This window comes from Bos indicus, chromosome 10 (assembly GCF_029378745.1).
Source record: "Bos indicus isolate NIAB-ARS_2022 breed Sahiwal x Tharparkar chromosome 10, NIAB-ARS_B.indTharparkar_mat_pri_1.0, whole genome shotgun sequence".
NCBI lineage: Eukaryota > Metazoa > Chordata > Mammalia > Artiodactyla > Bovidae > Bos > Bos indicus.
Genome location: NC_091769.1, coordinates 52894382 through 52918101, shown reverse-complemented (window position 1 = coordinate 52918101; position 23720 = coordinate 52894382). Strand labels below are relative to the sequence as shown.

Below are 23720 nucleotides of genomic sequence, written 5' to 3'. Positions count from 1 at the left end.
CTTGTCATGCCCTGCATCAAAATGGCAAATCTTAATTCATTTTCACTGTAATTGATGTTGACTTAAAAGTAGTCACAACCTAAAATTTAAGAATTATTTTTTATTTGGTAGAGATTTTTAGGACCTCAATGACTGTGACATCCTTGTTTATTGATTTGGCAGGAAATACCCCATTTCTCCCTGGTTTAGAGTCCCATGCATAGACTGATGACTATTTGTTTCTTGGTTAAATATGCTAGTCTTTGTCCTCTGTCTGTAAGTATGTATATATTATTCAACAAAAGGTATAACAGTTTATCAAATAATTTATTTGCTTTAATTTTTTTGAGAGTTAAACTCCAAAGTGTATTTTATCTCCCCTGCCATTATGAAAAAAAAAAAATTTCTGATACTTCCCTCATAAGAAATTTTTGTTTCTTAGATAAATCAAAGTAACTTAAACACCACTTTTTCTTGCTTTGCTGTGGACAAGTATAGAGTTCTATAACTTTTGGATTGGTCATTGAATGTAGTTTAGGAAATGATGCCTTCCTTTCTCCCAAACTTTTGTGGGAATTAATTTTGTTAGGAATGGCTTTTTTAAATTAATGTGGATATTTTGTCATTTTTAATACTGAATTTTCTCTTTTAGGGACACCCCTTGAGATGAACTGGAGATGTTCTGAGTTGTTTCTAAATCGCAGAGACCACTAAACATGTCTAAAGATCTAGCATTTGCATGTACATACTAAATATAATTAGTAAAAATATTAGATAAAGTCAGAATATTAAATTCTGAGGGTGGCTAAAGTGAGGATTTTAATAGGAAAGAGAACAAATACAACTCTCTGGAGCTGATAGAAATTAATAACTTAGAAAATCACCATTTAAAAGATTGGTGTTTATCTGAACCAGTAAGAAAAAGGTCAAGGGTTAGAGAACTACAGAGATATTGTTACCTCCAGTTTATCCACAAAAATAGTGAGATGAGCAGCAGGTACTATACTTTCAAAGAGAATGTTCTCTGGAAGTCACTAGGAAGCTAGAGTAACAGTGTTTTTATAGACAGTTGATTGAGTCCCAACTAGCAAGAATCCTAGTGATTCTAGAATAGTATTTACAGGCAGCACCAGCTTCAGCTGAACTTCATAAAGTGAACACTCCAGTTTCTGAACACGTGTTGGAATAGCTGTTTGCTTAGCTCCTTTAGCTGACAATCCTGTAGGATACACAACTAGGTACTTAAGAGTCTTATTTCAGACTGTTAGATAATCTGTCTCTATTTGAAGGCTACCTCTATATAAAATTTTCAAGTGGCTGATTCTCTGACCTCATAGATCTTTCGAGCAGAAAAATCTTAGTATCTAAGGGAATGGTTCGATAATCCATTCCAAACTTATATTCAGTTTAGTCATTGAATGAAAGATTTTCTTCATACATGAGTGAGAAAAAATAGCCACTGTTTATACTGACAGTAACTACTGTTCAGAACAGTGTCAGACTTGTATCAGTGTAGATAACGGGCTTTTAATCCATATTTCTAAGATGTTCGTTTTTGTGACAAGCCAGCCCATATTTGATATGATTTTAAATAAAATTAAAAAAAAAAAAGAATGAAAATTTACTAGCTAGTGAGTCCAGTGATCTGTTTGTACTGATTTGATGGTACAGCCACATTGATATTTGTTGTTTTCTGACCTTTCTTTGTTAAGAAGAAAGAACATGCTGAATTTCACCAGCTTTTGCAATGTATTGAACTCTTCAGCTGCTATATTTTAGATTTTTGAGACATTACAAACCAGATGTAAGATAGGACCCAGTGTGTGTTTGAGAGAGAGAGAGAGAGATTTGTATGGCTTTTAAAGTATAAAGTATTAGTTGCTCAGTCGTGTCTGACTCTTTGTGACCCTGTGAACTGGAGTCCTCCAGGCTCCTCTGTCCATGGGATTTTCCAGGCAAGAATACTGGAGTGAACTGCCATTTTCTTCTTCAAGGGATCTTCCCAACCCAGGGTTCGAACCTGGGTTTCCTGTATTGCAGGCAGCTTCTTTACCATCTGAGCCACCAGGGAAGTCCAAAAAGGATATGTGGTTGAATTCTATAAATGCTTTTAGATTTTTAAGCCCATGGATGTGTCATTCAACATCAGTAGAATCATAAAGTTTTTTTGGTTTTGTTTTTTATCTAATAAAATAGAGGATTATTTCTTCAACTATAGGAAACAAGGTATAAATTCAGAAGCTCCAGATTTTATCACTGGGGATGTTTACTGCTACTGCTGCTAAGCCACTTCAGTCGTGTCCGACTCTGTGCGACCCCATAGACAGCAGCCCACCAGGCTCCGCCATCCCTGGGATTCTCCAGGCAAGAATAGTGGAATGGGTTGCCATTTCCTTCTCCAATGCAGGAAAGTGAAAAGTGAAAGTGAAGTCGCTCAGTCGTGTCCGACTCTTAGCGACCCCATGGACTGCAGCCCACCAGGCTCCTCCATCCATGGAATTTTCCAGGCAAGAGTACTGGAGTGGGGTGCCATTGCCTTCTCCAGGGATGTTTAGGGCTCTAGATTTTATTCTAAGTTAGGGAAGATATTTACATCCTAAGTAATTTTATGACATGAAATTTGCCATCACTAATATTCCCTTTGTTTTAGTTTGTTTAGTGATGTTTTAGTTTGAAAAGCCATTTACTGTACTCCTATAATAATTTCAAGGACTGTAGTGCAGTTGACGGGGATCTGCCTGCCCATGCAGGGCATATAGGTTTGACTTCTAGTCTAGGAAGATTCCACATGTTGAGGAGCAGCTGGCCCCTGCACCATAACTATTGAAGCCCAGACGGCTAGAACCCATGAGCCACAACTGCTGAGCCTGTGTGCCACAACTACTGACACTTGTGTGTTTAGAGGCTGTGCTCTGCAACAAGAGAAGCCACCCCAGTAAAGCCCACACAAAGCATCGAAGACCCAATACAGCAAAATAAGTGAATAAAAAAAATTTTAAATAATTTCAAGGAATGTAATGTATACTGTACAGGTAAGTTCATAGTTAGACTTCTAAGAATTTTAAAAACACTGCTAGCTCCAGGATAGTTTCTTATTCTCCACCCCCCGACCCACACTGCCCGTGTTTGTATTCATGGAACAAATTTTAAATGGAATAATATTTTTTAAAATTTTGACTGTGCCAAGTCTTGACTGGGGCAATGTGGGTACCTTTCTAATTGCCGAGTCCAGGCTTAGTTACCTCAAGACTTGTAGGATCTTAGTTCCCCAATCAGGGACTGAATCCACATTCACCCCACTGGAAGGCAGATTCTTAACCACTGGACATCAGGAAAGTCCCTAAACAAATTTTAAAGGGTTAGCCCTTCAAAGTTTGGTGTTTTTTTAAATTATCTGTTGAGAAATCTGTATGCAGGTCAGGAAGCAACAGTTAGAACTGGACATGGAACAACAGACTGGTTCCAAATAGGAAAAGGAGTACGTCAAGGCTGTATATTGTCACCCTGCTTATTTAACTTCTATGCAGAGTACATCATGAGAAATGCTAGGCTGGAAGAAGCACAAGCTGGAATCAAGATTGCCGGGAGAAATATCAATAACCTCAGATATGCAGATGACACCACCCTTATGGCAGAAAGTGAAGAGGAACTCAAAAGCCTCTTGAGGAAAGTGAAACAGAAGAGTGAAAAAGTTGGCTTAAAGCTCAACATTCAGAAAACGAAGATCATGGCATCCAGTCCCATCACTTCATGGGAAATAGATGGGGAAACAGTTGAAACAGTGTCAGACTTTATTTTTCTGGGCTCCAAAATCACTGCAGATGGTGACTGCAGCCATGAAATTAAAAGACGCTTACTCCTTGGAAGGAAAGTTATGACCAACCTAGATAGCATACTCAAAAGCAGAGACATTACTTTGCCAACAAAGGTCTGTCTAGTCAAGGCTATGGTTTTTCCTGTGGTCATGTATGGATGTGAGAGTTGGACTGTGAAGAAGGCTGAGCGCTGAAGAACTGATGCTTTTGAACTGTGGTGTTGGAGAAGACTCTTGAGAGTCCCTGGGACTGCAAGGAGATCCAACCAGTCCATTCTGAAGGAGATCAGCCCTGGGATTTCTTTGGAAGGAATGATGCTAAAGCTGAAACTCCAGTACTTTGGCCACCTCATGTGAAGAGTTGACTTATTGAAAAAGACTCTGATGCTGGGAGGGATTGAGGGCAGGAGGAGAAGGGGACAACAGAGGATGAGATGGCTGGATGGCATCACTGACTCAATGGACAGGGAGGCCTGGCATGCTGCGATTCATGGGGTCGCAAAGAGTTGGACACAACTGAGCAACTGAACTGAACTGAACTGAATTAAATATATAACCCAATATGGGAGAAGGGGGTGACAGAGGATGAGATGGTTGGATGGTATCACTGACTCTATGAACATGAGTTTGAACAAGCTCTGGGAGTTGGTGATGGACAGGGAAGCCTGGCATGCTACAGTCCATGGGGTCACAAAGAATCGGACATGACTGAGTGACTGAACTGAACTCAATGACCCAATATATCTATAATATGGGAATATTTTATTAATTTTCAAAAATAATTTGGTTCTTGAAGTTGTTGCTGGAAATTTTGCACAACCAAAATTTAGAAAGTAAAACTTCACTTGTAAAATCAGGTGGTGAACCATATTTGGCCACAACTATGATTTGTGATCCCCTGCATTAGACTTAAAGAACATAAGTTAAGTATATGCCTAGAGTAGATATAGTCTTACCGTCATAAATCTACTTCCTATGAAAAGCAGACCCAAAGAGAAAATAAATAAAATTAAGTATTTTTTTTTAGACATATACCGTGTTTTTTGTTTGCTTGCTTTTAGATCCATTACTTCGGAGAAGGCAGTGGCACCCCACTCCAGTACTCTTGCCTGGAAAATCCCATGGGCAGAGGAGCCTGGTAGGCTGCAGTCCATGGGGTCACTAAAAGTCGGACACGACTGAGCGACTTCATTTTCACTTTTTCTCTTTCATGCATTGGAGAAGGAAATGGCAACCCACTCCAGTGTTCTTGCCTGGAGAATCCCAGGGGCAGGAGAGCCTGGTGGGCTGATGTCTATGGGGTCACACACAGTCGGACACGACTGAAGTGACTTAACGGCAGCAGCAGATCCATTACTTGATACTCATTAGTCCCGTCATCATTTGGTTAAGTTCCTGGGCACATACAAACTTTCCAGGACAGTTATTTGCCCTAAAATGTACCTGATTAGGATAGTTGAAGAACCTTCATATATAAAGTAGGTCCTATGATGTCATAATTTTTCTAGAATTTAAATGTCATTTTAGGTAATAATATAGAGAATAGTTTATGGCATCAAAAATAAGTCCATGTAGAGATATATTATTAAATGTTTATTTGAAACAGTTGAGTTCAAAAAGTAATTTAACTTTTATATAAACTACTATAATTTTTTCCTTGAACTTACATATACATGTCCCCAGTCACCATATTTTTTATCCTGGTTCAACTTCCTCATAGAACCCAAAGCTAAAAAGGTAGTTCCTGGCAGCTTGAGAATCAATTTGAACCCACATGTGCTTGTGAAACAGATTGCGTTCAAACAAGACATGTCCCTCTCTAAACATAAAAGCTGCATTCAAAACTTGAGAGTCTGTACTTAGATGACTAGAAAACTAACTTTTTTGTTGTTAACTTCTATAATTTAAGTGAATATTTATGGTTATTTGTTTTTTAGTTTATTGATGGCTAGTGTTAATAAGAAATAATAATAAGTAATAAAACTTAAGGCAGGAGGAGAAGGGGACGACAGAGGATGAGATAGTTGGATGGCATCACTGACTCAATGGACATGAATTTGAGCAGTCTCTGGGAGTTGGTGATGGACAGGGAAGCCTGGCGTGCCGCAGTCCATGGGGTCGCAAAGAGTCGGACGCGACTTAGCAACTGTAGTGAACTGAATAAAGCTCAAGTTTTCTGACTTGAACTTGATAATTTTTTAAATGTAAAACTTGACATTATTTGAAATCAATCTATCAATATCTTTTCAACATCACCAAAAGATATTTGTAAATTTTTAAAGTCAGTCATTTGAATGAGAATTAGAAATTCATTGCTACTAGAGTGGAATGTGTTTAGTAAATCTCCACTGAGAAATTTAATTCATGCAAATTCATTCATTCAAGTGAATTCATTCTATTAAAGCTAGTGACTATAGAGTGCTTACCATGAATTAAAAATTCTTCTAGGCTTTAGATATTTAAGTAACAATAAACCATGGATCTCATACTCTGTCTTCAAGATGCTTATAGTCAAAAGATAACTTTGACCTTTGGAAATAAGCTAACTTTAAAATTTATTTAATTTGAGAAATTACTACCCTCTGGGAATGTAGTGAAGTATCCAGGACATGCTTTTTGAATTAAATTAAGAGGATAAAAATAAATACTGCGACGCAATTATTTTATGTTATCTGTAACAGGGAACATCATCTGTTAACGACTTTCTGCTCTAAGCTGTACCTTTCAGCTTCCTCCTACTCTGACTATTCAGATCATCAAAAATAAGTTAACTTGTTTTTTGGTACAAAACACTGAACTATTTGTCCTATTTTTTTCCCTTAGTTAGGGCTTCCCCATAGCTCAGTTGGTAAAGAAACCACCTGCAAAGCAGGAGACCCCAGTTCAGTTCCTGGGTTGGGAAGATACCCTGGAGAAGGGATAGGCTAACCACTCCAGTATTCTTGGGCTTCCCTTGTGGCTTAGCTGGTAAAGGATCTGCCTGCAATGCAGGAGACCTGGGCTTGATCTCTGGGTTGGGAAGATCCCTTGGAGAAGGGAAAGGCTACCCACTCCAGTATTCTGGTCTGGAGAATTTCATGGACTGTATAGTCCGTGGGGTCTCAAAGAGTCGGAGTGAGTGACTTTCACTTTCCCTCAGTTGTGCAGTTAACTCCTAGTTACACAGAATAATAGGAATAAATTCGTGCCCCAAATGATAAATTACCAGTAATTCAGCTCTTAACTCTGCAGTGTGCAAGGACTGATGTAATTAACAACGCATGATCATGATCTTCATATGACAGATCACTATGGAAAACCATAATACAGGAAACCTTTCTCTAAAGGAAAAAAAGTTACAGTTTCATTGATATAAAAGTAAAACAGTTGTTATTTTCCCATACTAAAATTAGCTTCAAGAATGATCATTTGTTACTACCTATTGCTATCTTCATTATCCAAATCACTTTTCTCTTTGCTGAATTAAGGAAGCATCTTCCCAAGTGGGGCTTTCCAGGTAGCTCAGTGGTGAAGAATTTACCTGCCAGTGTAGGAGGTGCAGGAGACCTGTGTTTGATCCTTGGGTTGGGGAGATCCCCTGGAGAAGGAAATGGAAACCCACTCCAGTATTCTTGTCTGGAGAGAGGCAAAAGAAAATTCCATGGACAGAGGAGCCTGGCAGGCTACAGTCCATGGGGTCGCAAAGAGTCAGACACGACTGAGCAACTGAGCAAGCACACACGCACTTCCCAATTGGCCTCCCAGTTTTTCTTAAATCATTTTTTTTTTTTAAGCACAGGCCAATCCTTTTAACATTTAAGTCAGATGATATCCTTCTGTTCAAAATTCTCCAGGAGCATCTCTTACACTGTGAAACAAAAGGCCTTAAAATGTTATCTGTTCCCTGCTACCCCCCAGACTTCATCTTCCACTAATTTATCCCTGTAGCCTTCCCTCCCTTAGTACCTATATGCTGCTGCTGCTGCTAAGTCACTTCAGTCGTGTCCGACCCTCAGCGACCCCATGGACCTCAGCCTTCCAGGCTCCTCTGTCCATGGGATTTTCCAAGCAAGAATACTGGAGTGGGGTGCCATTGCCTTCTCCATTGTACCTATATAGCTAGTACCTATATAGCTATATTCCTTAATATTTTTTTCTTTGATCACCTATCAATTTATCAGTGGAGAATCTTTCCTGACCATCTTGTATAAAATGGCAACATGCCCCATATTCCCCTCTTTCCTTTCCTGCTATGTTTTTCTCTGAAACATTTACTGCCATCTGATGTATTGTAGTTTGTTTATTCTTTATCTGTTTCACCCAGGAGAATCTTGGTCTTACATGGTTTATTGCTTTATCAGAATACTTATGTTGTTTATTGCTTTATCAGCAACTCCTAGGTGCATAATAGATGCTCAGTGAATATTTGTTGAATAAATAAACAAACTCAGATGATTAGCAATACAGCCATAGTTCTTTCTTCCTGAATCATACTCATTTGACTCAGGACGTATAAACAACATACTAGAAAATCTGAAATTAACATATCCTTCAGAAGAACTAGATATATTTTAGCTATATACTATAAAATGTTTAGCATACTTAGACTTTGTAAAAGCTTTTCAGGGAGTGATGGAAGAAAAAGCTCCAGGTTTTTCATCAGAAAGGTGAAAGTCTTTTCTGTGGCAAAGATCACTGAAATTCTTCCCATTTACATAGACCTGGTCTTTCTCTCAGTTAGATACATCACAGCTAGGAAGACCTGCGTTTGGTTGTTCATGTGTAGTCTAAGCATTTAGCATTTAATACTTGTGATCCTGTATTCATATTACCTTTATTCCAATTTTAGTGATAGTAACACAGTTTAAATTTTTTATAGATATCAGTCATTTCAGTCTGAAATAATCAGTGTTAACAGCAGTCCAGTGTTCCTCAAGATCACACAGCTGTGAAGGTGCTGTGGCCCTCTACCTGCTTTTCACTTTGTGTTCTCCTGTTACACCCTGTCAACTGTCCACCTTGCACATTCATTACAGCCACCTTTGTTCATAACCCACAGAACAGTCTCTGTTACGATCTACAATGTTCTCCAGCCAAAAGGCACAAAGAAGCAAATAACAGGCCCAAGTTATTACAGAAGAGTGCAGAGGCCACAGCCTGCTTAGTTAAGATGGGCTCTCTTGAATTAAGGATTGACTCCTTAACTCTGTTGCCTGCTGAAATTATAACAAAGCCATCTCTGTAGAGGCTTACATGTTTATTTGAAGAATATGGCCAAAAATCTTAAATTTTCCTTGTGATGCTGTAGTAAACATAAAATGTCTGACCTGTAGATCAAACTGCACATTATTAAGAAATCAAAATTGTTATTGAGCTGATTAGATGACAGAGTTAGGTAGGAGTTGTTACCTGTTGGTAAGATGTCAGCTCTTCTTAGTTGTTTTGTTTTGTTTTACAGACACTATAGAGCTGTTTAAAAAAGATTTTAGTTTTAAATGAAAATATCATTAGTGGAAATATATAAACCCCTTGTAAAGATAATTTATTTGCAAGTGTATAAATGTTGTTAGAAGACAAAAAGCATTTGGATTCTTAGATTAGAATTGAGAAGTTGTAATGTTTTTTGATTCCCTTCCTGATCAGTCTTTCATTTTATGTGAGACTGTAGGCTTTTAACTGTGCCACTCAAAGGTATGATTATAAAAATACAATTTAAAATTGGTGTGTTAACATTTAGTTATCATCTATGCCAGTTAGTCTTAATCTGAGTTTTCAAAGTTAATAATAGAAGATGTAAATCTTTCAAAAACCTAACGAATTGTGTAACTTACTGAAATAAATTATCCATGCTGTTGAAAACATCAGATTTCTTTCACTAAAATTCTTTCAGCCCAGCATGGCAATGCTTCGTTTTAATCAGAAGTTCTGAATGGAAGTTGCATGTTTGTTTTTTTTAAACAGGGAAAAATATTTATTATAACTCAATAAAAAAAATCTGGGAGAAAAAAAATCTTTCAAAATAAAAATTCAGTGCTTTGGGGTGGAGTAGATAATAAAAGGTTTTATTGGTGGTGAAATGGCTAGGAAATCTTTGGCCTAGTTTAATGCCTGAGTTTTCCAGAAATGGAAACTTAGACTCAGGGAAATTCAGTGACCTCGCCTATGCTCTCATGCCTCCTCTCATGCCTTAAAAACCTAAGTCCCTGTCTTCTGACTCCCAGTCCAGTGCTCTTTTTCATCATATGGTATGACTCAGTGTTCTGGAACCTAAGCAGCCTATCTCATGTTACAGAGGACTAATAAATGGTAGGGAGAAAGATATATAAAACAAGTAGCTTAATGCATTTTTTTTCTTTCAAAGTTTTGTGACTGGTTCTCAATCTTTCTGGTAAGGGCCACTTGTTAGGGTGGTATATTGCCTTTACCAGTGAAGCATACTAAGCATTACTGAAACTTTTAATTCATTTTGCTTTGAACTAACACCATCTCCCACCTCTTCCCTTGTTTATTATACCCTCCTCAGATGTATTTTCAAACTGAAGTATTGTTTGGTTTTTGTTGAGAATGGTCACCTGAATTTAGTGGTAAGAAATTATTATTTTTAGGATAGATCTTTTCATAAATTCAGAGTCTGCATGAGTTCTTCCAGTGAGTATTGCCAAAATGAACTCTACTTAATCATTCAGTATATGAGGCAGAGTGATTTGGTGGATTCTCAGTACTTAACTAATTAGAGGTATGAAGTATTAAAAAATTACTACCACTAGCAAGAATCTTTATTGGAACAAAACAAAGATTAGGGGCCAGAAATAACTTAATGTATAAGTTACTTAAAGTTTCCAGTTGCAAATTCTTGAAATGGTTTTGGGCTAAGATGCAGATGTTACTTCTGGTCTTTTTAAAAATAAATTTAAAATAGACTAGACTAGACTATCATGGTACTGTTCCATTTCTCAAAAATTGAAAGGAACTGGTACATTCCTGCTCAGAAGAAAAAAATTACACAGGTCGAAGAAGAAACCAAAAAAAAAAAAAGGTAGCACTTTCTTTAATGGAGAGCTAACTGGACCCAAGATCAAATTGTTTATGGTTTAAAACAATAGCTTTATTTGCTCCTAGTTTTTTTGTTGTTACCTGACCAGTCAGTAGTGCTGCAGTACCCTGTCCCAGTCTTGAAAGTGCTTCAGAAGTGCTGGTTTATTAAAGAATTTTAAAACCAGGATACTCTCCTCAATTTTTTTTTTGTTTTTACCCTCACACATGTCATTAGGCAGTGCTAGGCAGTGCTGTGATTATAGAGCCATCTGCAGGAAAATTACCAAGTTGCAACATGGTTAATGATTCTCTTACCATGTTATTTCAGTTGGTAAATGAGAAGTGACAAACTGCAGTTCCTGTGGGGAAAGAAATGGACAGCCAAGAGATGCAGGAATTCCTAGGTAGGGGGACTCCCCACTTTTATTTTTCAAAGAAAACTGCTTTGTCATAGTGAGTTCATGATCAAAACAAACATGCAGTTTGCTTCAGGTTTTACATATTCTCACTAGTTGTAGTTCTGTCTTGTTGAAAGGTATTTAGTGATTGCATTTTAGAAGCTTTGTATGATCTGTTAGTTCTGTTCATGTTAATGACAGAGGGATACTATTTATTTAGCTCAAAAGGACATGTATTTTCTTTTCTCTTCCAGGAGGTATAACTCTTTTTTACACATCCTCATTTTGGTCATATGGTTGTCAAAAGAGGAATTAAACAAGTGTCCTTTTGCCCTATAAGCACAGTTTATATAGCTGATTGTTTACATTGGTTATACATATAAGTGTTTTCTATTTTGTTAATCATTACGCATTTCTAATACTCATATTAGAGATTTTTGTAAAGAGATGATCAGAAATCTGATGTTCTGTGTCTGAGACAGATAATGTGATTTGTGAACTATAGCATGAATTTTACTCTGCTCTGAGAAGTTGGTGTATGTGTATGTGTCAGTTGCAACTGATTGGTTTGACTGAGATTTAGGTACTCCAAATTAAGTCATAATTGAAGCAAATGTTTGAAAATATCATCTAAGGAAAGATCACAAAATCAGGTCTTTGATGTTTAATCTTTTCATACAGTGAAAAGACAGTATTTAGGAGCCTTTTTACTGATGGATTAGCACCAGCAAGATGAGAGTAATATTATTGAATTAGAAGAGGCATTATATGATTCCAGATAAATAGCATTATTATATTTAAATAATAGGTACTGATTGTCAGTGGATTGGTCTGAAAGAGATGCATTATTTCGCTAGAGTTTTATGTTCTTTGTTTTTTCTATATTGTGAGAACATTAGAAAAAACCAGAAGACCAATTTCCTGACCCTTGGGAAGCATTTTATTTACAAAACAGCATATACTAGAAAAATTTGCAATATAATGTTCAGATAGAAAAGCCTGGACTCTTTGGGTATCTGATTTGGCATCCGATTTAGTTAACCAGGCCCGCTGAAATACTGCACATGTAGGAGAGAGCATTCATTCACCTGTCATCTTTCTACATGCTAAATAAGAAAGAGGAGACACTAGGGAAGGATGTTTTGCTTTTGTATCTGCCCACTTGTAGATTCTCTTATTTATTGTCCTTTTAAACCTGTCTTCACTCCACCCCTCCCATCTTCCTTACAGCCAATAATGTATTAGTATTTTACTGAGTTTTCATAAAGCAGGAATATATTGAGTTCATCTGTGGGATTATTCACTTGTAAACTTTGTTTGGCTTTGTCTTTGACTCTGGAAGTCTTGTTTTCCAGGAATTAATTCCCTTAGAAATAATGTTGAGACTTTTCATGAGGAATCCTGTGAGTGGGTTTTAGATTTACTTTTCTCGCCAGATCTTCTGGCCTTTTGTTACACTGGAATGTTGCCTGCTTGTATTAGAAAAATGTACAGTAAGATTGACCGCTAACTGGCCTTAATTAATTAATTAATTCAAGATATGTAATAAAGTTAAATTGAAAATTTTGTTTAAAAACTTTTTAGAATTTTAGGTCACTCTGGAAACATTCTTGCTGTGGATAGTTTAACAAATAGATTTGAGAGTTACAGTGATTGGGAATATCAGGGATAAAGAAGAGCTAATAAAATAAATTAAAATACTGGGTGTGTAATCCCAGGAGATTTTGCATAGCTCTCTAAGGAAGATTTATTTCCCAGTCAACATAAAAATAAGAAGGAAATTGAGGCCTGGATTTTAATCTGATGTTGCCAGAAAGTCTCTACCTAGTAGGTTTTTTGGAAACATTTTCCCCTAAATCTTCAGGGAAGAAGTAAATTGCATAGGCAAAGCACATAATAGCTTTTTCTTATCTAGTTTAGGTCTGTACTTGATGATTGTTGGAATGGTAAATAAACATCACATCCTGAACTACTGAGGGTGGGGAAGCGTATTTAAAAAGTCAGTGAAATGCAGTAGTCCTCAAACCAGGAATCATCAGTTTACTAATAAAAGATGTATGGCTCCAAGTCATATTTTTTTCAGGGTTCTCTTGACATTTTCATTAATCATGTTGCCAGTGTGTACAGTAATGCCTGTTTTGCTATAAAAGTTGGTAATTTTTTTTTTTTTTAGATTGTTGGCCTTGGTGTATGAATGTTAAGTCACATAATCTTAGAAGAACACATAAGTGATTACATAGAATTGTGGGTGGAAATAAGACAGTTCGGAGCTCCTGTGCAGACTGCACGTCTGTCTGAAATCAGGTTTAAAAAGTGGCCCTGTCTCCAGCTGACTCGTTTTGTCAGACTGAGTCATAGGATTAACCCTTGACATGTTCCTTCAAAAAAAAACAGGCAAAGATTAAACAACTGCATTGACTAGAGCAGCACTTGATCCATCTATATGCATTTTTTCCTGTAATATGATTCTGCCTAGGAAAAAAATTGTGCTGCAGCTGTTACATAGATTAAATTAGATTTTTTTCAAGAAATATTTTTGAGGAAGCAACAAAGGACTTTATCATGGAAGATAATTTGTAATTGTGATAAGAAAAATGACTGTTTCCATCAACCAGTTTTAGTTTCCTTTGGGTGAGGCAGACTTCAAAAAGATAATATTTTGGAGTAACAAAGTTAGAAGACCTTACCATAGCATACAAGTAAAATACAGGAACATTTTATTTAAATTACTGCCAGTTTTCTTGATGATTTGCTGTTTTTGAGGAATAAATTTAATGCCATGTGTATGTAAACTCCCTTGTCTCTCTTTTCTCAAGTTTCTACATCCACTCTCAATTTAGACAGTAGTATATAGGAGTGATTGTGTTGTGGGGGGGTTAATTTAATATATGTATTTTGTATCTGTGTTTTTGAGAGGAATGAAAATATCAGTTAGAAGCAAAAAATTAATTACTCAGCTCTGCTTAGAAACTACTGTTTCAACCTTCAGGTTTCATATTTAACAACAGATCTTAGCCAGTTCTTAATAAACTGCTTTAGACCAGCAAAAGGGTATTATACTGTCTGACCTTTACTCTGATCTTTTTTAACTTAGATATTTGTTTCTGCTTTCTATACCTTATAGTTGCCTCTAAAATAAAGGAACTGTTAATGAAATACTAGTTGGATTTATTATTATGCTGTTTGTTTAACAAACATCATAGTACTGTCTCTCTTTTTTGGCAAGCCCCAAAGAAATGAGCCTAACTACTCTAGGTGGATTTCTTTTTTTTTAATTGATGTAAGTTTTCTGTTTGGAGCATTGGTTGTAGGAAGAGACTGTTGAAGTGCCTTGTGGCTCCCCCTTTGCCCCAATTCTCTACATTTTTAGTTAAGAATAGGATTTTTTACATTTTTAATCATTCAGGAGAAAAAAGGAAATTTTATTTTGGATGGTTGATTGTCTTTTTTTTAAAGCTCTGTCAGAGAGAGACTATGTCTATAAAAGATGAAAATTTACTTGAATGGTTTTAAGGCATGACATTGTTAATTGTAAGTCAATGCTTTTTACACAGCTCTCTGAGGATTGAAATGAGTCTTTGTGGTCTCTCAGGAGGGAGGAAGTTGCAGACCACTCTGCAGACTGGCATTTTAATGGTCTGTTGTACAGTGATGTTCTTTTGCAGCTGCTGCTTAGCCTTTTCTATATCTGGAGAGTGTAGGGAGGTTTTATTGTTATTCCGACACCATCAGCTTTTAAAACATTATGAACTTAGCTGGCCTTATTGTCTTATTCGGTTTTATTGTTATATTTTAATCAATATTTTTCCTAAGAATGGAGAGTTTGGCAGCCCCTCACAAAATATTTCTGGAATATTCCTTTAGAGGAATTCTGCTTCATGAAAGGTGCCTTAAAAAAAGTGATGTGTCCCCTTTTTGCAGCTTGTGAGTCCTCCTCTGATTAACACAGTTCTGGGAGAACCTCCGAGGCTCAGGGAGAAAAGATAGTACAAAGAGGTTTTGATGGAGGGGATGGGGGGCAGCAACGCAGGATGAGAGGAAAGAAGTTGTTTTCTGTTTTTCTGGGTTAGAGTGCACACCAAAAGACAACTTGAAAACTTTTTAAATAACAAGATATGTTTGTGTGTAAGAAACAAAGTATTTACCAAAAAAATGTTTAAGACCTTTTGACTTCTAAGTATAATGAATTTTAAAAATCTATGAGACATTTATTACCAAACTGATTATTTTTCCTTTTTGAGAAATTTGAGCATTAGCATAAAAGTTTGAATATATTAAATATTAGTTAAGAATGATAGTAAACTTGGAGGAAAGACTTTTGAGAAATCTGTTTTAGTTTATTAGCAACAGTGAACATTTTGTGTATACATACCAGCCTTTCATCTTTTTATGTAAGGAAAAACAGAACCTTGTTTGTTTGTTCTTTTTAATTATTCTTTTGCTTCGTACATATCCTAGAACAGTGTAATCCATTATAAACTTTTATTTGGTATTATGAGTAAGGAATTTAAGGAGCTTTCGAACTGAAAACCTGTATTAAATATTTATGTTTTAAAAACAGATCATTTATTTTCAAAATAATTTTTTGAATTGTTGGAATGAGCTTTTTCATGAAATGTGTTCCTCTCAAATTTTTTCCGTACAATTTTTATAACATAAAAAAATCATGGTTCTAGCTAGTTGAGAGATACTTACATGACAGGTCTGCTTTCTCCAGGAAGTGACTTTGTACATGGCTTAACTGTTTAGATCCTTCTTGTTACACATGATTCAGTGTTTCTAAATCCTGATTGCTTGATCATGGTTTATCAAAGTTGGAAGCAACTTTAGGCCATGCCAGATGGTAATGTCTTTAGAAGTGTAGCAAGCTAGGTTTCCCTGCTAGAAGTGCTCTAATTTAATTAAAACTAAAAACAAATTAGCATATCTGTCAGTTTGCCTCTCTTTGAGAGAGACATATATACTATAATATGACAATATTAATAATTCCTTGGTCTGTACGCCTCCAGGACATTATATAGCTTTTTATTATTTAGCACTTGTGACTTGTATTTTTTAAAATTCCAAAACTTGTTTTATCGGTGTCCACCACCCATGCAAGAACTTGATAAATATTGAAAGAGGTTACTTACAGCATAAACCCTCCCTCTCTGCTCTGTGAGTTGGTTCAGTCCTATTTTGCATAAGTTCCTTTTGAGTAGATCCATGTGTGGATGCATAGTGCTGAAGACTTAACTCTGTTGGGCTGTGTGGATGTATGTGTTGGAGAGAAGCTGTGTGTATTAGCTGCAAATAATAACATTTTCAAAATCAACATGTATTGTGCCTATCCTGTCCCTGGAATGGGCAGCAGTTCTTTGATGTATTACTACAATGGGAAAACGGTAAGTCTTTTTCTTTGTTCAGATAGCTTCTTAGTGGCTTGTTTAAGGGAAAGCAGGGTAGATTGATTACTTTTTACTAAAACCTGTGAGGTTTTGTTTTTATCATTTTCTACAGTACGTTAACCTATGTTTCTTTGTAAGTAAGGTTAGAAAGTTGTCTTTGACACAGTTACAATAGTTTCTTACTTTTATTTTTAAAATAATATCTGACAAATTCAAGTTTATTTTTTATATTATTGTTAATGCCTGATGTCTTTACTAGCAGTGAGCTTCAAACTGCATTAGTTTCAATGTTTTCTTATGTTGTAAACATATAATTTGTATGTAAAATACATATTTAACACAGAAAGAGAAAAAAGGAAGATTGCTTGATGCTTTGTAGATAGCAGGGAAAGATGAAAGTCATCTTGGATATTCATAAAAATAACAAGTATGAAGCTCTGGGAATGATTAGGGAAGCAGTCAGCTAGTGAGGTCCGTATTTCCTGTTTGGGGTTTTGGGTCCAGAGCCTGACTTTACTCAGATACCATCTGTTTCCAATCAGACTAGAATTTTGACCCTGTACAGATTCATAAAATAAATCACTATTTTTCAAAGAATGCATTTATACATCTTCCAAAGAATTTATTTCTAGCCAATTTATAGCACATGCTTCAGTGTTTTAAAATAATACCTTTCTGTGTTGCTAAGTAAAACTTTTCTACTTTTTAATTTCTCAGTATTAATTATATAGTATACTGTTTCCACAGGCAGTATCTTAGAGGATTTTGTATATTCTAAAAAGAAAGTAAACTCTGGAATATTCAGTGGAAGTTATCTTTTAAAATAGTTGATAAACATAAAAATGTTATTAGTGAATAACAGTCTTGAGTTTATGTCAGGAATTTGGTTTTTTCCTCCTTAGTCATCCCAAAACAATGTTTGATCTCAGGTGTTTTATTAAATACATAAATGACTTTAGTGATTTTTTTTTATCATTAATGTAGACATTTTCAGTGTTAATCTTTGAAGTTGCCAAAAAATTAATCACATTTATGTTTGTCCCTTCCTTTTTAACCACTTGAAAATGTTTTAAAGTAGCATATGGCTTTAACCATGGTACATGAGAACTAAAGAAAGTACTTTTTAATTCTCTGACTGCTTTGGTAAGGCCTCTTTGGACTTTGTTAGCATTTGGTTCTTAACTTTTGACTAGTCTTTCTTAACAGATGACAGTCAAGCCAGAATTTCATAAACTCATTAAAAAGTATGTGTTCACACTACCCATGTAAACAGAACTTTGGAGAATGTAAGAGGTAGATTTAGATGCATAGTATAGGTGAAATAATTTGATGTCTATATAATTTCCTTGCCAACTGTCTTTCAAGTATGAAAATATTATTCTTCTGTGTCCAATTTTAAGTAAAATAGTCTGTTTGAAAATGGTGTATATACAGGACCCCTGAAGCAGATAGACTATAACTCAAATTGAGTTTAGATTTTATTCTTTTGCGAGCACAGATCACTCTATTACAGCATTTCTCTTTGTTCTACATTGCGGGGGTGGGTAACAGCTTTGATCGTATTAAGTATTTCCAGGCTTACGGTGGATGACATGGCTGGTATGTTAGAGAAGTGTAGCCTGAAAGTTGATAGCCTGTGTTTGATATGGGTCAAAGGTGACTTCTGTGTTCTTAAAAAATGCATAAAGAATGGTATATTTTCTTAGTCCTCTCTATCATAAGGCCTTAGTCTTTCTTATATGTGTTTTCCTCTCTGTATTTTATTTTTACCACATCTAATTTATTTTATTATTATTATTATTATTACTATTATTATTCTTCAATATGAAAATCATATAGTATACAATTTATTATCCAAAGACTGTGTTAAAAATCTCATCTTTTTATGTATTGGGAAATGTCTACCCATCAATGCTTCATAATAAAAGCTAGCACTTTAATATTGCCAGAGTCTGAAATAGTATTTCTTCACTTGAGTTATGAAATTTTTTTATATAATTCTCATTATGAGCCAGTTAAGTTTAAGCCCACTTTTTATTAATAACTCCATTTAATCAATTTATTTTAAGATGATAGGGCATTAATATTTTGAAATGCTAGTAAGTTCACATTGATTTCATTTTTAAAATCCTTTTATGGATATTATAATGATAGAGTGAAAAATCCTGAGTGATGCTGAGCTTCAGGAAAATACTTTGCTCTTTTCCTGATTTTTATTTTTACATTTTCAAACTGATTCCCTGTAATTAAGGATGCTTGGGATAATTTAATAAATAGATTGAACAGACTCTAGTAAAAATGCTAAATTAATCAGAGAAGAGCCTTTTCATATTTTGGTGTATTTAAGATTATGTGGCCATATTTTATTGCTGGAAATATAAGAGGCTTGGGCATCTTTGTGCAGAAAAGGAAGAAATGTTAACCCTAATTTCCTCACTGTTTGAAAAAAGAAAGGGTTAATGTTCTGTACCATAATTTTTGTGTACAAGTATTATATACCATGCTGTAAGATATTAATATGTGTTCATGATAAATAGAGGACTTAAAATCACTGAATATTATCTGTTTTCTGAACTTTGAAAAATAGCAAGAAAAAATAATGAGTTTCTGAGGGCCTGCACTCAGTTTTCTCATAGATATGACTAAATTATGTCCTTTATGCAGAAAGGTAGAGAATGGTAGAGGTAAAGAAAGCAAAGTTTGGGGAAGAGAGGATTCCTGCTCTCTTCACCTTGGTATTCTGGAGTTTTAGCCTTCCTTTGATCTGATCAGCCTCCATTTTCTAGACCTTGAACTGAAGATGCTACAAAGTGTTCCAGGTACAAAAATTGCAGCAAGTACAGACATGATGCTCTTTTCATTATATCAGGGAATGATTTTAATCTTTTAGAGACAACACAGAAATCCAAGTTTTAAAACCAAAGCTTAGAAACGCATTTTGAACATTCAGCTTCTTTGTATGGAATCTGGGGGAAGAAGAGAGAGGAACTAACTACTCTGTTTCAGGAACTCTGCTGGGGACTTTATGTTTACCTCATTTAATTCTCCCAACCACTCTGTCATTTATCTGTTACTAGCCTCCTTTTCTAAGTAAGGAAAATGAGGTGCTGAGTAGTTAAGTAACTTGTATAATCTTCCCCTCCCCACCCCACCCCCCCAATTAGTAAGCTTTGAGGCTAGACCTGAACCCAGGTCTCTCTCCCAGTAGCAACTTTTCCTCTTCTATTATCCAAGGACAAGTAAACTGGTCTCCATAGCAGAGAGCCAGATCTCACTAATCCTTACTCTTGGTCGTATCAAAGTACTACATTGGAAAGAAAATGTCACTGAGAAAAGTAGTAGGCTATTCTTACAAATAAATATGTTTCACATATTTGATCAGATTTAGTTTTATGAATGCTAATTGATACAGTCTGTCAAGCAGCTTTTTACTAGTTTCTTTTTAAACTGAACTTAAAACTATCCTAGATATGATTTTAAATGCAGGAAATTAGCAGGTTTCTTCTAATAGAACTCATAGTATTGAAAATGGGTTTAGCCATGGTTTTGGCACCTGCCTCTCCACATAATTTATATTTTCATAAGAATTAGAGTAGCATGGAGCTAAAATTGCCTTATGAATACTTCTAAGACTTATTTTTCAAATAAACATTTTCAGTTGATAAAAGCACAGAAACCAGTATGAGACCATATAGAGCCACAGTTCTGTTCTTTTGGGGATTTACTGCTAATTAACATGAGAGAGGAAAGTTTAATTAAATTAATTCAAACTTCCAGGCTATCTGTGGACCCAGTAGAGTTAAATCTACATTTGTATGATGAGGAAAACATGAAGTCATTTAAGAATTCTCTAAAGTTACAATGCTTAGAGACATTAAATGACAAGTTTAGCTTCCATCTGCTTTGATTTTTTTTTTTTTTTCCTTTACCAAGATTATCTGAAACTGTATTCTAGGTATGAATCCAAGAAGGTCTTTTTTTTTTTTTTTTTTTTTATTCAAGTGAGCACAAATAACAGGAAGTTAATACTAAAACCCCTGCCAGGAGAGTATGTTGTCACTGGTCAGGTTTATTAATGTTTTAAAGAAATTTATGTCCTTTTCCACTAGCTTATGAACATGTTAAAGAAAGGGATCAGGTACTTTATTGTTAGGTCTAAATATTTTTAAAATGTAGATAGCTAAGAAGTGACACTCATTGATGTGTTCAGTATATCTTCCTAGCATGTGAATTTCAAACCCAGTCCCTTAAAAATTTCGTGGTTTATCTCTTAGGGAAAAAAATTGTACCTATTGTAAAAATGATACTGGTTACAATAAAGAACTGATGAGACAAACCTAATGATGTTAACTTAAGATTAATTAAAATGTGTTTGACTTACCTAAGAAGAAATTCTCGCATTTGAAAACCAGTTACTCAACTATACTTTTTAGACAGTGGAAGTAGTAATCGATTTTAAGCTACTTTGTACTGAAAGCTAGAATTTTTTTTTCTTATTGTTTGTTAGAAAGGAAATTTTACAGTATTTCACCCCTAAACATCCTCTGGAAATTCTTGGAAAGATATTGATCCTTTTATTGGTGATACTTTGAAAATATAAATATGTATGCTTTTTACAGAAATTTCATGTTATTTTATTAGGCTAACTAATTAGATGAAAAGAATCTTCCATAGATAGCTTATGTGTCCCTGAGTTAGTCCTTCTACTTTATTTTGCTTTATGTTGCTTTTTGGTTTCAGTTCTTACAATATTTAGTACTGAAACTACATGTGTGTGTGTGTGTGTGTGTGTGTATCCCCTGCACCTTAGGTTTGGAATTATTACCATAAAAACTTGAGTACTAGATTGGATTTTATGGCAAAATTTGATACTTTTATGTAATATTAAAATACTAAAAGTATTGAGATATTTATCAAATTTGTCATTTGTTTAAATATTCTTGGATTTTAGGAAATTCTTAAATTGCTGTTTCATGTACTTACTTTTTTTAATGTCTTCTTCACTGAGGTTATACTTGTTTTAATTTAAAGAAAGAACCAAGAAAGTGGGAAGACCTGAATTTCAGAAACTTTAAGATTTTAAAATTTATGTTAAAGATATGCCCTTTGTCTGAGTTTATACATAAGGTCAGTATACATAGAAAACAAAGGATCCAAAATGATCAGAAAAATCAATAGTAAATCTTTTTAAAAAAATTTCTTTCTTAACTTCTACCACTCTTATCATTGAGTCCAATTATTAAAGCAAAAATTTTACTTATTTGTTTTAAAACAACCTCTTTTTACTAAATTCAGATCCCTCAAAATACAGAATTAGAAGGAAACTTTGGGTGTATTACTGGATATGGGACTTCATAGGTTGATCAACAGTAACTAAAAACTTCTTATAATATTTACCTAGTTTTTCTTTCTTAGTTTTTGAGTGTTGACCCTTAAATGTGCCCAGTTTTTTAAATTGATGACCCAGTGGTTTAATTACAGTTTTTAAAGCTAGAATTTGAGTTGGGTTGAGGTTTTCTTTTTTCCCAGTGACCTAGAGTGTTTTGGTTTTTTTGTTTGTTTTCAGATTTTAGATACTCAGCTAGATCTTGTAAAATTTTTATTGCTTAATACAAAATATAGTTATTAAAATATAAGATAAATTAAGTGTAGTTTTCCTGAATATAATATTACATCTTTATTTTAAAATCATGATGTTAGGGTAAGTTAGCCAAATAATTTTGTCTTGCTTTGCTATTTTGTTAAGTTGATAAAGATTTTGATGGAGGTGATTTCTGCTATTAACATAAACTTTTCAAACATTGGAAGTTTAATCTTAACATTAAACTGTTTTAATGGTATTTAACATATTAGAACTTAAAGAGAACTGCTAGTAAAACCATCTTGACAAAAGTGCTAATAGAAGCCTAAACATAATGAAATATTGGTAATAATTTCTGTGTTAGAGCATGTTCAGAAATATTGATGAGCTTCTGTGTCTTCTTTCCAAATTAGATAAAGGTATTCCCAAAATGTTTGAGAGTTTGGGTTTTCATAGGCTTTGGAGTTTATGAGGCTTCTAGAATATTTCTTTCAAAATAGTTTATGTAATTTTAAACTGCTGGGTAAGGAAAAGTGATTTCATCCTGTATTGTTCAGTAGTAACCAGTAGCCACAATGACTATTTAAATTAAAATTTAAAATTCAGTTCCTCAGTTGTACTATCCACATCTCAGGTGTTCAATATTCAGATGTAATGAGTAGCTACTGTATTGTACAGACATACATACATTACCATCCTTTCAGATATGGAACATTTCCATCATCACTGAAACTCACTGAACGGTGCTTGTCTAAAGCTTTCCTCTCATTTTCTGTGGAAGGGTATCTTCATTAACATATATAGCTAGCTATTCTCACATTCTAAAGAAAATTCCCAATTCGTCTCCTCGTCACTTAAAACATTTAAAGATACCAGCTACAACATAGGTTTTGGATCTATTTTTTAAAGCATAGGAAATGGCATCATCTTTTAACTCATCACTGGATGTGACAAGATAAAAAGATAAACTATCTTTTTAGCAAAAACTTCTACTCTTTTGCATCTTTTCTGAGTAACTATAAGAAAATGATGCCTTTCTGCCTTTCAGAGATGTTTCTAATATTAATTACAAGAAGAATGCTCTTAAGTAAGAACACAGTACACAACTCCAGCCTCTAAAGCTAAACAGAAAGTGGACTGCCCTGAATTGGGATGATCCATATGACTAAACTGAATCATCCAAACAGGATAAAAGGAATGTTTTTGCTAACTTGACTCCAATTGGTTGTTTGAGCTAAGACATTCCAAGGATAATTGTGTAATCATTGTATAGGGTAATGTAAATATTCATGCTCGAAGTACTCTGTCACTCTTAAAAAGTAAATTTGGGTTGATGGAATGAGGACAGTAAAGATATTACCGTGAATTTATTCTTTTCAACCAGTCTTAACAATGAAAGGGAGGTATCTTGTTAGATTTTCAGTTACATTCATTTAATTCTGGATAAATGTTATGGTTCTATTCACTCAAGACTCAAAAATTTCTCTCTTTGCCATTCCTAGAGGAGAAAATATGTAAGTACCTGAGAAAGAAGGACATTCCCATGA

General features: G+C 34.9%; 1 protein-coding gene across 11 annotated transcripts in view; it reads left to right on the top strand.

The window, feature by feature from the left end:
• Positions 1–23720, top strand: part of TCF12 (transcription factor 12) — a 393181-nt gene that overhangs the window by 316268 nt on the left and 53193 nt on the right. Inside the window, exon 1 of one of the 11 annotated variants that reach the window (XM_070796681.1) lies at positions 15896–16589. The exons of 8 other annotated variants lie outside the window; for them this stretch is intronic. In XM_070796681.1, the coding sequence (XP_070652782.1) occupies positions 16419–16589 (171 nt within the window). In that variant the 5' untranslated portion in view covers positions 15896–16418. Of the gene's footprint in view, positions 1–15895; positions 16590–23720 lie in introns of those variants that run through there. 2 more of the 11 variants (XM_019968772.2, XM_019968773.2) reach the window with 2 other exon arrangements.